This window comes from Schistocerca serialis, chromosome 1, assembly GCF_023864345.2.
Source record: "Schistocerca serialis cubense isolate TAMUIC-IGC-003099 chromosome 1, iqSchSeri2.2, whole genome shotgun sequence".
Lineage (NCBI taxonomy): Eukaryota > Metazoa > Arthropoda > Insecta > Orthoptera > Acrididae > Schistocerca > Schistocerca serialis.
Window position 1 is genome coordinate 77,955,530 of NC_064638.1, and position 15,272 is coordinate 77,970,801.

At 38.2% G+C, this 15,272-nt stretch overlaps 1 protein-coding gene across 3 annotated transcripts in view; it reads left to right on the forward strand.

The window, feature by feature from the left end:
* The window catches only part of LOC126462149 (zinc finger protein 808-like), a 158,067-nt gene that overhangs the window by 36,870 nt on the left and 105,925 nt on the right, over positions 1–15,272 (forward strand). For all 3 annotated transcript variants that reach the window (XR_007585953.1, XM_050096052.1, XM_050096053.1), the window contains one exon: positions 13,573–13,953. Coding sequence is in view for 2 of the 3 variants with exons in the window: in XM_050096052.1 (XP_049952009.1) it covers positions 13,573–13,953 (381 nt within the window). In the remaining variant the exon portion in view is untranslated. The remainder of the gene's footprint in view (positions 1–13,572; positions 13,954–15,272) is intronic.

Genomic DNA, 15,272 nt, shown 5'->3' on the forward strand with positions numbered 1-15,272 from the left:
CATACTGCAGATCTTTCAGAAGCAACCTCTAACAGTCAGACATCTTCAAAGTATCACTGCAAGCTGCCGTATTGTCACATGAGGACCACGATCAAGTTCAAATCCAGGAGCAATGTTGTCAGTGAAATACAGCACTTACCACTGAAAGAACATTTATCATGAACACAAATGTACAGCCAGGACAGAATGAAATTCATGGATGTGGAAAGCAGCTGTTTAGACAAACGTAGAGTATTCCAAAAGGCTGGTTTTATATATTTCTTTACTTACTTTTATACATCCAAGAATCATATCAGTGATAAAGGAATTGTTGCAGCAATAAAATTAAAATCAGCAACTAAAAGTACACATATGCATGGAATACATAAGTGTGCTCTATAGGATAGAACATGTGGTCATCTATGGCCTTGATGAAGGAACCATTCAAGCAATTGCCTGAAGTGACTAGGAAAACAACAGAAAATGTAAATCAGAATTGTTGAACAAAGCAAACTATATTGTCCTGAATATGAAGTCAGTGTCTTAACAGCTTCATCACCTCATTTGGTTGGTCCTTATTATACAAAGTCCTTCAGTTTACACACAGTTTGCTTGAGATAACTTATAAAACGTCATTTTACTGTTTATTGTAGTGCTTAGCAAGGACACCTGTTGATGACTTCTGGGCCTTAAAGATGCTACTATGCCCATTGTGCTAATTCCAGTCTGTTCAGAAAACTGACTGGAGGCTTGCAAATAATGAACTGTACTCTTCGTATGTTTTTCTGTTCTTCTGTCTGACCTGAAAAACTGAAGCCCCCCTCCCTCCAAATGAGGAGTTAGACACTGAACTCAGAAGAATGACAAGACATTACTATCACACACTTTAGATCTTAACAAGTGATTTTCATATAAAAGCAGTAAATTGTGATTGTGTATAGAGATGCAACAGGGTGCATTATTGGTCGAGAATGCCTTGGCTGCCCTTTTGAACAGATGTATTGTAGTAATCTCTTTCATTTCCTTAGGATATTTATTATACAATTTTCTTACCTAATAGAAACTGCTGTTTCAAATTTTTCATTTGTTTTATTGGTAAATGTAAATCCAAACTGGCTCATGGTACATGTGTGTGTATAGAACTATTAGTGAAATAGGTAACAATGTTTACCATAATATGCACTCCACTGATGAAGAAAGAATGACCAGTTTTTTAAATAGCTCTTAGCAATGAGCCTAATTACTACTTCTAGTTAATACAGTGAGTATTCAAACATTACAAACATGAGATATTTCAGGAACCTTCCAGAACTGATAAATACTAAATAATAAATAACTGTTGATGGTTGGGTTTTAAGTGGTGACCTGGAGCATGCCAGCCTGTGACACTAATCATGACACTACACAATGCAGAGTATGACAGTACTGGCAGATCCTCGCATTCTCTTTGTGTTGCTTCATCACCTTCACTGTGAAGGAAGCCCCTCCCATCAAAGTTTAATGATCAACAAGTGGGTCGTCTGGTTCCTTGAACATCCCATGTTCAATCTGCACCTATGGACAATAGTAGGGCTTCATACGGAGGACACGGTTGACATCTATTTGCTTTTGTCTTCTTGATGGAGGGTCATAATCCTCAACTTTGTGACGTATGACAGGGATGCAGTACAGCCCAAAGTAGCACTTCTCTATCTTTTCCAGTAGTTCCACTTTTCGCATAGATGTAAAAAGTCATACCCAGTGTCCCAAGTTGTATGTCACTGGCCAGTGCTTAGCATCATAGCGCTTGGCAGGCAGGGTCTGTATGTGAGCCAGCTGCCTTGCGTCTTCAGTCCTGGTGGAAAGATGTTTCACGTAGTCACCCTTACGATTAAAATGGGAACAGTGAGTTCATTGTTATTTTGGCCTGGCGACCACGTCTTAGAAAGCGTCTTGCTTCGCTGTATTGTATGCAAATTTCACGAGAGACAGTATTGTACCTCAGTCTCTCTGTTTGACATCAACATAGTCAATAGTATATCTACTAATGTCGTAGTAAAATGTTCTGTGAGGCCATTCATCTGTTGGCCATCCTGTGAGTGATGATGCAAAATGTAATAACCGTTGATACCAGTCTTGACTTGGAAAACTTTACCATGCTCAATGAACATCACATGAGATGCTTCAAAATTGTTTCTTCTGTAAGGGTCTTCGTAATTTCTGGAGCTTCAGCAGTTAACACAGCTTTGGTGATAGCATAGCTGGTGAGGAAGTCAGTGCAGACTGTTATCTATTGATTCCCATTTGCTGTCTTCAGAAATTTCCACATGAGGTCAATTCTAATTATTTGGAGTGGTGCTACTGCAGAAAGAAATGGTACCAGATACCCATAATGTAATTGTAGCATGTGGTTATATCATTGGCATTCCTTAAAATGGCTCACATACTTGTTAACGTATCAGTAGAGACGTGGCCAGTGATACGTGTGAGCTGTGATGACAAGGATCTGTTTACATCCCATTGGATTGTAAACTGAAGTGCCGAAGAAACTGGTATATGCATGCGTATTCAGATACAGATATATGTGAAAAGGCTGAATATGGCACTGCAGTCAGCAGTGCCTATATAAGACAGCAAGTGTCTGTTGCAGCTGTTAGCCTGGTTACTGCTGCTACAATGGCAGGTTCTCAAGACTTGAGTGGGTCTGGACTTGGTGTTTCTGTTGGCGCATGAGTGACAGGACAGCATCTCTGAGGTAATGATGAAGTGGGGATTTTCCTGTGCGATCATTTCACGAGTGTACTGTGAATAACAGGAATCTGATAAAATATCAAATGTCCAACATCACTGAAACCGGAAAAAGATCCTGCAAGAACGAGACCGATGACTACTGAAGAGAATCTTTCAGCGTTACAGAAATGCAACCCTTCTGCAAATAGCCGCAGATTTCAATTCTGGGCCGTCAGCAAGTATCAGCGTGCGAACCATTCTATGGAATGTCATCGATATGGGCTTTCCAAGTTGAAGGCCCACTCGTGTACCTTTGATGACTGCACGACACATAGCTTTACACCTTGCCTGGACCATCAACACTGACAATGGACTGTTGATGACAGGAAACATGTTGCCTGGTTGGACGAGTCTCGTTTCAGTTTGTATTGATTGGATGAATGTGTATGGGTATGGAGACAACCTCATGAAGCCATGAACCCAGCATGTCAGCACTGGTCTGTTCAAGCTGGTGGAGGCTCGGTAATGGTGTGGTGTGTGTGCAGTTGGAGTGATATGGGACCCCTGATACATGTAGATAAGACTCTTGACAGGTGACACATATGTAAGCATCTTGTTTGATCACGTGCATCCATTCATGTTCATTATTCTGTTGGACTTGGGCAATTGCAGCTAGACAGTGTGACACCTTATGCATCCAGAATTGCTACAGAGTAGCTGTAGGAACTCTCTTCTGAGTTTAAACCCACAGTACGAGGAGCATTTGGGATGTCTGTGCAAAGTCTGAGAGATGGCACCACCGGCACGTATCAAGGTCATGTTTAGTTAGTAGCATCTTTGGAAAGAACGCACACCAAGTTTGAGCCATATTGGTCTTATTTCTTTGTGTTTGGCATTCGTGTGAATCAAGGAAGTCTAGTCATTGTCAAAAAATGGATGAATAAGAATTTCGTGTGGTGATTAGACATTACTTTATGAAAGGCAAAACTCCTCAGGAGACTAAAGAGAAACTTGATAAACATTACGGTGACTCTGCGCCATGGATTAGAACAGTTTATAAGTGGTTTCAAAATTTTCGGAGTGGCCACATGGGCACAAGTGATGCTGAACCTTCTGGACGCCCTGTGGAGGTTACGACTCCAGAAATCATTGATAAAATCCACGATATGGTGATGGATGACAGAAGAGTTAAGGTGCGTGAGATTGCTAATACTGTGGGCATCTCGAATGAACGGGTACATAATATTTTGCATAAAATGAGAAATCTATCCACAAGATGGGTTCTGCGATTGCTCACGCTTGACCAAAAACGAAATCGTGTGAAGTGTTGCAAGGATGGTTTCCAGCTGTTCAGGAAGAATCTGCAGGACTTTAAGTATCATTTCGTCATTGTGGATGAAACACAAATACATTACTATACTCCTGAGACCAAACGACAATCTAAACAATGAGTTACCAAGGGAGAAAGTGTATCAAAAAAGGTGAAGACCATTCCTTCAGCCGGAAAGGTTATGGCGACTGTCTTTTGGTATTCGCAAGGGGTAATCCTCATCGACTATCTGGAAAAGAGTAAAATTATTACAGGTGCATATTATTCATAGTTATTGGACCGTTTGAAAACCAAGCTGCAAGAAAAATGCTGGCAATTGGACCGCAAAAAAGTTCTTTTCCATCATGACAATGCACAAGCACAAGCACACACCTCAGCAGTTGTGGTCACAAAATTAATGGAAGTAGGATTCCAACTCATTTCACATATTTCTCATATCCTCTATTCTCCAGACTTGGCTCCCCCGGACTACTATTTGTTCCCCAAATTGAAGAAATGGCTGACGGGACAAAGATTTTATTCAAACGAGGAGGTAATTGCAGCAACTAATAGCTATTTGGCAGACTTGGACAGTTCCTACTATTCAGAAGGGATCAACAAATTAGGACAGCATTGGATGAAGTGTATAAGTCCAAAGGGAGACTGTTGAAAAATAAAAAAGGTCTACCCCAAACATGTAAGTAGTTTTTATTTTTGCATGGACTTTTCAAATGCCCCTCATGGATACGACAATGAAAAATGCACCACATTGTAGAGCATCTCAAAGAATTTATTTATTTATCATCAATACACCTCTACCTGTGAACCATTTGTAGCATGAAGAAAATAGTCTATATTAAATTTCTTGCCAAGTTCTTTGTATCATTTCCTCTGTTATTGTTGTAATCACATTAGTGATACGTAGTTGCAATGTAAGACTATCGTCCACTTTGGTTGCATAAATGAATTCATGAATCCACACATGAAGAAATCAAGCGGCATAATGTCAGGTGAACATGGTGGCCAGGTAGTGCCTCCTCCGCGTCCAATCCAACAATTGGGAAATTTCCTATCCAGGAACTTGCAAACAGCCATTGATCAATGTGGCGGAGCTCCATCTTATTGAAAAATTAGCTGTGTCAGAGATGTACAATGCTGTGTAACAACAAACTGCTTTTGATGTGTGTTTCTCGTGGGCCTCATTTTGATGAAAGTGATGTCACAACTGTTTACATTTCTAAAAAGTCACTCAAAAATATTGTGAATTGTGATTTGTGAGGCGTTAATTTCAAGTAAATTTCCTTTTATGTGAGATGAATTACGTTACACATGAGAATGTGCAGTGACTTTCTTAAATCGCAGAGTGTTAGACCGTCATCCAAAACTTAACACTGAGGGCCAGCCACTTAGAAAAATTTCGAGCTGAGAAGAACAGCCATTTAAGCAATTATTAAAAATTTTACTGGCACATTTGTGTTTGATATATTTTACAGCATAATACATGTTAAAAAAGACCAGGATTCAATGTTAGTTTTTCATATTTATTTTAGTTTTTTCATAGATTACAGATTATGCAATAATGATGGCATAGAGCATAATTATCCTTAGAATATGTTTAATGAGTTCTTGAGCAATTGCACATGTAATTAATTGGTTTTTCTATCAAAAAGTCAAAGTGCTCGACAGAACATGTATCCATCCAGGTAACCCACAAAATGTTTGTTACACAGCAGTGAAATTTATAATTTTGCTTGTCAGCAATTTTCACTTGCTGCAGTTTCAAGTTTTATGCTGAGGATCCTGCCTAACTACACCCTCAGAAAACACAGCAAACAATTTTTGGTGACCAATATTACATGTGAGAGCTTAGCTTTTCTTGCAGGTATACTGTATGTATATTAATTTAAACCATTAACTTTTCATATTTGTGTGCTCGTGGTAATTGTAGTGTGAGCTATGGTTGGTTGACAAAAATGCGTTGCAATCTCGATTTGAATGCCTCAGAACTACAGTGCTGTATTTGGTGGAATTCGTGTTTATACTTTCGTAATACAAAAATTTGCATTGTAAATGTTGCCGAAAAATTTGCATTGTAAATGTTGCCGCACATTAAACATCTTTCCAAAACACATTATTCTTTGCTGGGTTTTGTTTCCATAATGTTGGAAAGTTCTATACCATTGGATAAAATGTTTACCATTCAAAGGATTGATAAGTTTCACTACTCCAAGGGAAAGTACATTGTCATTTGACGTGGGAAAAAAATGTGCTTTCACCAGGGGTGTAGTCTATTTTGACCAAGGAAAAAGCTTATTTTCACCTGAGAAAAAGTGCATTTTTAACTGGGAACTGTGGGAAAAATTAGGTGTTTTTTTTTGCGTATACACCCTGAGTATTCAGTGTGTACACCAAACAGTGTCATGTTGGAATCACATTCAAGACCAAATCTGAAGGCCTGCCAGTGAAATAAAACACTTTATCTCTGAAAGCACATTAATTATGAACACCAGTTTTCAGCCAGAACAGAACAGAACTCGTAAACAAAGAGTGCAGCTGTTTATACAATTTTGGAATATTCCAGATTGCTTGTATTTATACATACATAGAATATTCCATAATATACAAATGTAAGGTATTTCTAGAAGCTTCTGGAACTGATCATACTAAATAACAAATAATTGTTTGTGGGCTGGTTTGAACTGGTAACCAGCAACACTCCAGCCATTGACTCTAACCACTACACCACACTGGGTACACCACATCTCCCACCAATATTATCATCAGGGAGCTAATAATGGATCTGGATCACGTAAATGCAAATTAATTTGAGTTATAGTTAATTTTATAGCTTATTGGCTTTTTCTACTCTTGATATTTGGTCCGGAGGCCCCCCCCCCCTTTCCCCCCTTAGAATATGTAATTCGTGAAATAAACTGTGTTATCTTTTGTGTTAAACATTTTATGACTGCTGTCAGCCCATCTATATCTGGATCAAAATGACAAATTGACAGCCGTTTGTTTACAGAAGAGTTAATAGTATCAAATGGATATTAAATTGAGAAAGAAATTTTTGAGTGTGTATGGAAATGAATCGTTGACTGTAGCACAACTTGAAAAGAAGAGAATTGGTGAGTTTGAGATGTTATGTTGTTGAAGGATGCTGAAAATTAAGTTGTTGTTGCTGTTGTTGTTGTTGTTAGTATTATCACCGCCATCATACAGCTATACACAACATGCACATTACATACCAAATTTTTTTTTTTTTGTGTATTTTTGTTTAACTCAATAACAAGTTAACAGCAATTGGTATCGGTTGTGCCCACATCTGCTTTATCGTATTCAGATGGAGTTGAATTAGTAAGTGGGAAGATCAAACACTGCAGCCTTCTTCACATTTTGAATTAGAGGGATGGTCTGAGGTGGATATTTATTCCAGCAGTTTTCCACTTTACGGTATCATTGAAAACATTTTTGACTTGAAAATTGGCTCAAGGTGGCTTGTGTGACTTCAGTCATCTAGCTGGTGGATTCTGGAAAGGGCTATTTAGAACTGAGATCTTATGGGGGACTGTCTCATTAAGAATTTGTATCTATGCATCATTTCTCCTGTAATATGGAAGGGGCAGTATGGAATAGAATAGGCAAGCACGAAATGGGAGATGATTTGGCAATTCTAGTAATTGTTCTCATGGCCTCATTCAGATGTATATTTGCATGTGCATGTAATCCCATACAGGGGCACAATATTAAGCAACTGAATACGCAGATGAGATACTGCAGCCTAGCTCATTTATGAAACTGCCTGACAGATTGAAACTGTGTGCCGGACCGAGACTTGAACTCGGGACCTTTGCCTTTCGCGGCAAGTGCTCTACCAACTGAGCTACCCAAGCACGACTCACACCCCATCCTCAAAGCTTTACTTCTGCCAGTACCTCGTCTCCTACCTTCCAAACTTTACAGAAGCTCTCCTGCGAACCTTGCAGAACTAGCACTCCTGAAAGAAAGGATATTGCGGAGACATGGCTTAGCCACAGCCTAGGGGATGTTTCCAGAATGAGATTTTCACTCTGTAGCGGAGTGTGCGCTGATATGAAACTTCTGCCAGATGGTGGGTGGGTGGGTGGGTTGGTGGGGGGGGGGGGTGATTAGCAGTCTATACAATTCATATTGATGTTGAATATGGAGATAGGCAGATAGTTAGCCACCTCAGTTCCTTCTTCTTCTGTGATTACTATAGTCTGCTTCTTCATGTTAGGCAGTTTACCATTTTGTAATATTTAATTGAAGAATTCTAGAAGTCATTGTTTCATACAGGGGCCTACAGTTTTATTGAACTTTGAATACGCTCCATGGTATCCAGCTACATTATTAGTCCTCAGATTGCTCAGTGCTAAGTTTAGTTTATGTAGGTAAGTCACATGCATAGTGATGGAGAGGTTTAAAACAAGATTTCTTTGCTTATACAATGTAAGCACACTTTTAGATTTCCGGTATTAATGTTTTCTGGTGTTTGACTACAGATTCCTTCAAATTTTCTATGTTCACAGTGTTAATTATGTTATCATATTATTAATTTCCTGCCATTTACACTTAGTGAAACAATGTCGGTGGTAGTAACAAACAATAAAACAGTGCAATTGATATAAAGTCGTGCTGGGAAGGCATTAGCTTTCAAGAAGTGTTACAAACGTGACACAGTTAACTTCCTAGGGATCTAGAATGCCTTGCCCTTGAGTGATGAAAGTCCTTAGAGTTCAAATAATTTATGCTGCTAGTGCTTGGTCTCCATAACACTGTAAACATAACAATAATAACTGTATTGTGTGTAGCATTGTTCATAGTTCTGTTATTGAACTAAGCGTTGTGTTGGACTAAATTTCAGTATTCATCTGAATGAATGGAAAGCTGGCAACAACAAAGAAGAGCATTGGTAGCTCCTTCTCCATATAATATACATCTAGTTTCAAATCATCACAGGTGTGGTGCCTCTAGTGAAAAGTGTCTGAATTTTATGGGAATTGCTGGTATATTATCTTGTATTTAAAAAAATGTAAAATATATTTTCAGGATATATTATCAAGTGCTGTATGGTGTATAATATGTAGCAATTTGCGAGGTGGTGATTAGGTTAGGGTGTAATAGTGCAGTCTAAGTAGCTATGAGTGAGTGAAACAAGAAGCAACAGTATTTAAATACAATCACGATTGTCACATACATGACACTTCAATCAGAATGTGTCCTGATTTCCAAGGTTTTGATTTGATTGGAACCTGACTACTTAAGTCCCACAGAAGTATATTTCATTATGCTGACACCTATCTGCCTGCGTGTTCTGTCACTGGAGGCCATCAACTTCTGTAATCAGTCAACATCACTGCTATCACATCTCTTGCATATTTTTGCTAAAACAATCATTTTTAGCATACAGTGTAGCAAACTTTAAGATTTGAAGTGGCATCATAAGTTTGTGTATGTGACACACATGCAGCTTTTTGGCCTTCTTCAGATTTCTGCAAATTTGTTCATGTAGACATCAAAACTTTTGAATATATTTATGAATTATAAAACCTGATAGAAAACAGTTCACCAAAAATATTTGAAACCAACTCTAATTATAATAAGTAAAACTTATGTGAGGCCAAAGTTCTCAGTTAAAGATCAGTAGCCTGCAAGAAAATGACCAATTGATGTTTTGTATGGTATGTTCTTAAAAAGTGATTTCCCACTGTTTACACATTCTCACAAGTTTCACCATTATTTTATACTCCCTTGAAAAGTATAAAAGAAGGTTTCACTATAATTGCTTCTTCACGTTCAGTAATTTGCCTTCTGCAGTATTGCTTATGAATCGCTGGCGACACAATGTACAAACACACCCAGGTGATAGGGGGCTGGGGTTATTTTTCAAAGTTAATTGACATTACGTGGAGGAAAGACATGAGTTGCTCATAATACTAATGCAAGAAATGCATATAAGCAGATTCTACATAAATCTCTGCACACTGGTCTAGGAATTGCTGAAATTTGTAGAGTGGGCTGCACTGAGTGGAGCCACTTACCACACATTCTCATTATATCTTGCAAGGAGGGTATTAATATGTTTGATGGAATGGAGCTGATTAAGTTAAAGTCTGGAATAGTATTCTGCCGTTAATGCATTGTTTGACTTGCGTTGAAATATCAGAAGTTCCATAACACCTTGGTGATCTGCTATTGTGAAAGGGTAACCAGTTAAAACCTCTTGGTCTCTTCAGATGTTATGAAAGCTGAAGCTGGGGTGATGCATTTGATACTCCCATGCTGTGAAAGTCTTCCAGCCATTGATAGTGGAGACAATGAAAGTGACATTGTTGAATACCTATTGACAGTGTGTTGCGCTTGGGGTCAGGCTCAATAGTGTGGTAGACACTTTACAGTGTCAGATTTAAAAAAAAAAACTAGCTCACTTAAACAACTGCAAATATGTACTCACTTAATAAATTGAAAGTAACTCCAGTATACAAACAAAAGCTCAGTGAAATTATTTTGTTTACTCGCGTAAGAGAACTGCACAAGAAATGCTGTCAGGTATAGTATGTTTGTCCGCAGCTCGTGGTCTCGCGGTAGCGTTCTCGCTTCTCGAGCACGGGGTCCCGGGTTCTTTTCCGGCGGGGTCAGGGATTTTTCCTGCCTCGAGATGACTGGATGTTGTTGTGTTGTCATCATCATCATCCATCCCCATTATGGTCGGAGGAAGGCAATGGCAAACCACCTCCACTAGGACCTTGCCTAGTAAGGTGGCGCTGGTCTCCCGCGTCACTCCCCTACGCTGTGTAAAGAAGTATGGGACTCATCATCATCATCATCATCATCATAATCATCATAGTATGTTTGTAAATTGAAGAGCAAGCAGCACTCATGGTGGGGAAAGATACCATCCACAGATGAACACTTCAGTTGCATACAGAGTGACTAAGAACCAGTTTACTCTGAAACAGTGTGCAGAAATTTACAGAGAATCTGTTGTTGGTATGTGTCTCTTGCTTTAGCATTATTAGTAAATCATATCTGTATTCCACCTACTGTTAACACACTTTGTGAAACACAGCCCTGCCCTAGTATGTCTATGCACTGTCTTTGGCAGTGATTCACAAGATTTGCTGTGGACGGTCTATATAACTTAGTGCAACACCTTGTAGTGACTTCTTGTGACATAGTGGCATAGAGAGAGTGGGGAGTCACCTGCTGCCTCTTCTGTTTGTAGTCTGATGAAGGTGATAAGTACCCCCCCCACCGCTCCTCCCCTGCCCTTCCACCTTGTTATTTACCTCAGAACACAATTTATCTATTAATACAGCTCTGCTGCATTTAGGTATGGTACACACATTCAACATTTCTTCATAACCTACTTCATTTAACAATAGATATTAATTTTATACCATTAAAACGCTATTTTTAATAATCAGTGTTTTTTTTCTATCCCCTGCAACATATCCCCTTCACTCCTAGAGAAAAAACGAACAGGATCGTTTTTGGAGAAAATCAAATGTACTTTAATTTTTCACTGGGAAACGTTTTTGCTTTAAGCCAGTGTTTTAGAGTTATTCAAGAAAAACGTATAAAAGTACCTTTAAACACCCACCCACTCTCAAGCTCAAACCCAAGCAGCAAGAATTTTTTGTATGTTGTCTGTGGGGCCCTCCCTCCTATCACTGCACAAGAATCTGCAACTGTATGAGTGTTTTTCCTTCATTGACTGGATTATGAGGTGATAAAGGTATCTTGACCTAGGACCCTAGGATGTCCATGCCAATTTCAGATTAGACAATGCTGTTTCACCCTGTTGGTGTCTGTACTGGTTTGCTTGGTGCAAAATCTGTTCACTTTGAAACAGGAACAATATGTAATGATCCCATGTGGTGAATCCTTTCAAATTTACAGTATTACTAAGTTAAGACATGAATGGAACTGTCTTCAGCTGCAGTAATAATTTCCAACAATGCTTAAAACTTTCTCACATAACATTTTTAAGAACATTTTGGTTGTTGTAGATGGCATACATCTGTGTCTTTTAGCATGAGTGACGTATTATTATTGTACTTACTGTCCTTCAAATAAACTAAGTGATGTTATAAAAGTTCCATTTATTAATCACAAATATGACTGATCGCGACCTAAATGAAATTTTATAGCCCTAAAGTTTTAGCAACGGCAAAGAGTAGAGCCCAACTGGATGGTTCCTATAAAGAATAAAGCAATGGCAAAACAGAGGCAAAATGTTAATTAGTTTCAACCTAAGTCTGATTTCTACATCTACATGGTTACTCTGCAATTCACACTTAAGTGCCTGGCAGAGGGTTCATCGGGCCATTTTCATACTACTTCTCTACCATTGCACTCTCGAATGGTGCAGAATAGGAATTGGAACCCCCAACAACATGGAACTTTAGAGTTGATGAATATGACTGGACAGAGTTTCATTTAGATTTTGATCCATTGTATTTGTAATTAATGAATAAAACTTTATATAATTGTCTTTCTTATTTGGACAGTGATGAGTGCACTGGGGCTATCTTGCTTGTCGGCTGTCCTCTTCATTTTACCATAAACTGCTACAGCCCACATCAGCAATCTGCATTTCATATACAGGCCTGCGCTTGTGGTTGTTACCTTCCCCAGTCCCTTTGGACTCAATGCAGGGAGACTTAATTCCTTACTTGTTCAGTCTGTGGGTGGCACTACAAAATTGGTAATGTTACATGGCCTGGAAATGGGGGTTTAGCTGATGCTGGTGTACTACTCTCCATGTTTTTCTCAAAAGCTGGAAATACGTTGGTGGTGTAGACAGACGAGATAGTGTGTATAGCTGAAGACTGCTATTAGTGCTGTAACAACTACATTAATGCCCACTTTTGTTTACTTTCCTGTTGTATAACCTACTCTATATACTGCTGATACAGTTTTCCTTATTGTCATTGTTGCTGATTTTTCAAAATTGAAGAAATAGCTGGTCCATGATGAAGCTGACACTTTCACCTAGGCTAATGGAATATATGTAGGCAGCCTCTTCACCACTTTTGTTTTGGTGCCGACACCAGCTTGAGTAGCAAACTCGTTAGGAATCGATTGCGTACAGTTACAGTGTGAATAATACAATGTCTGATTAATGCAGGGTTGTCATAGGCTAGCAAAATTCTGATATATTCACACGTCATATCAAACTGCTAATAGCTGTTGTGTATCTCTTTAATCTTCTCATTTTGTATTGTAAATGAACAGTTAGCTCATAGTCTTTGATCAGAGCTTCACCTTGACTTCATAATAGGGGTCACAACATGCTGTTCACATTTATTTACTAACTTGTGGCCACTAACATTTTTTTCCTTAGAAACTGATTTTGTCTTAACATTTTTACCACTAGTAATACATTATTTTCTGTAAATCATTACAGTTGAAATTTATGCTTCCAGTGTGTTTATGAAGGAACTGCATACCGTAAAAATATATTTTACATGGGATGAGACCATACTGTGCATTTCTTGGGAGCCATGTAAAAAAAAATGTTAATATAATTTAGCTTTTTTGTCTTCCAGCATGTGCCTGTGGAAATAAAACAGGAAGAGATAGAAGTTTCTGATGGAAGTGATAATGAATATTCACATAATCCTCAAGTTGCTGGAAGTTCCACTCAGGTTGACTCAGGATTGAGCAAAAATGTAGTAAAAACTGAACGAGAAGGTTCAGGAACTGAAGCTGGCAACCATCACGGTCAGTCGCAGCGGCTAACACGTCGTCCACGGAGACTCTTCCTTGCTCGTAAAAAACGTTTTGGGCTAAGTTCGGGTGGATCAAAAATATTCCCTTGTCATGTCTGCAATAAAGGTTTTGGGAGAAAATCACACGCAATTCGCCATGAAATGTCACACAGCCATATGATTCAACTTTCTCAGACAACTTCTGGAAATTCCTGTTTGGTGAGTGACTTAACAATATTAAGATGTTATACCTATTTCTCAAGTGTTCAATAGTTGCTCTGATTTCAGAGTTCATGAACTGTCATAATGACTAAGAATACAAATTGCAACATTTAAATGTGCAATAATAAAATATGATTTGAACTCAAACTTTGAACATTGAATTTTGAGAGAAAAAACAAATAAGATGAATTTTTGTGTTACTAAGAAGAAAGTCGTAGAGTTGCCAGTGAATATGTAAACTGGCACAACTGATTGCAATTCAATTAAAAATCATTCTCGGGTGTGGTAGCTGGTTGCGCCAAAGAAAGCCTGGCTATATAATAAAATGTATGAAGTTGGACAAGATGTGTCATCATTAGCTGGACTAAAAAGAAGATGAATGTGTGCATCTGAGTGTGAACAATTTATTTTCAGGTAACCCATCTTTTTCGATTCTTAGCTCAATGTTTTAACTGTGGGGGGAATCACATAAATTTTTATGCTAATTATAAGCATAACTCTCCAAAGCAATAATTTTTAATCACAGCTTCTGTTATCAGTCACCTTGTTTCTTATATTTCATTTCGTATCGAATATTGTTACAAAAAGACGGAGTGGCTGGTCAGTACTCAACTTTGAGAGGTGAACTTCTAAGAACTATTGATATACTCTGATTAAAATTGACGTTTCAGCAAGTCTAATGGTAGGAGCCAGGGTGAGCCAATCATAGTTGTTTCTTAAGCATCACATACTCACTATGTTGCCTGTTTTGTAGGTTTTTTAGGTACAGTAAAACCCCTATTTTATGTATTCATGGGGATTCAGACTTAAAAACCACAAAATTGAGGAAAATGCAGAATCGAGAAAAATGTTGAAACTCCCAAAATAGAGCAAAAACTTGTGTAATTAACATACATGATCATAAATCATAATCCTCAAAAATACAGTGCATAAAATCACCATAAGTGAAGGAAATACGATGTACAGTATCATGTTTATACAATAATTAAGTAAAAACTCATAAAAAAATTGAAATTTATATCTGTCTACGAGGTAATTGAGCTATTTTCCAACATGCTACAACCACCAATTATACATTAAAACACACTTTTTTGAGACATCTTTCCTTTTGTTCACCTAGAAAAAAAGCAAAAATTGATGAACATAGTGAATTAAACTGATACCTGAAGTACACTGAAAGGCGTCAGAAACTTAACATGGGAGCGTGTGTGCATTTTCCTTCCGTAGCCAATGGTAGATTACTTGGGTTAACTAGACTTCAAGCCATGTACACACTAAGCTTGAAACATGTTTTCAAAACATGTTCCTGGCTATTT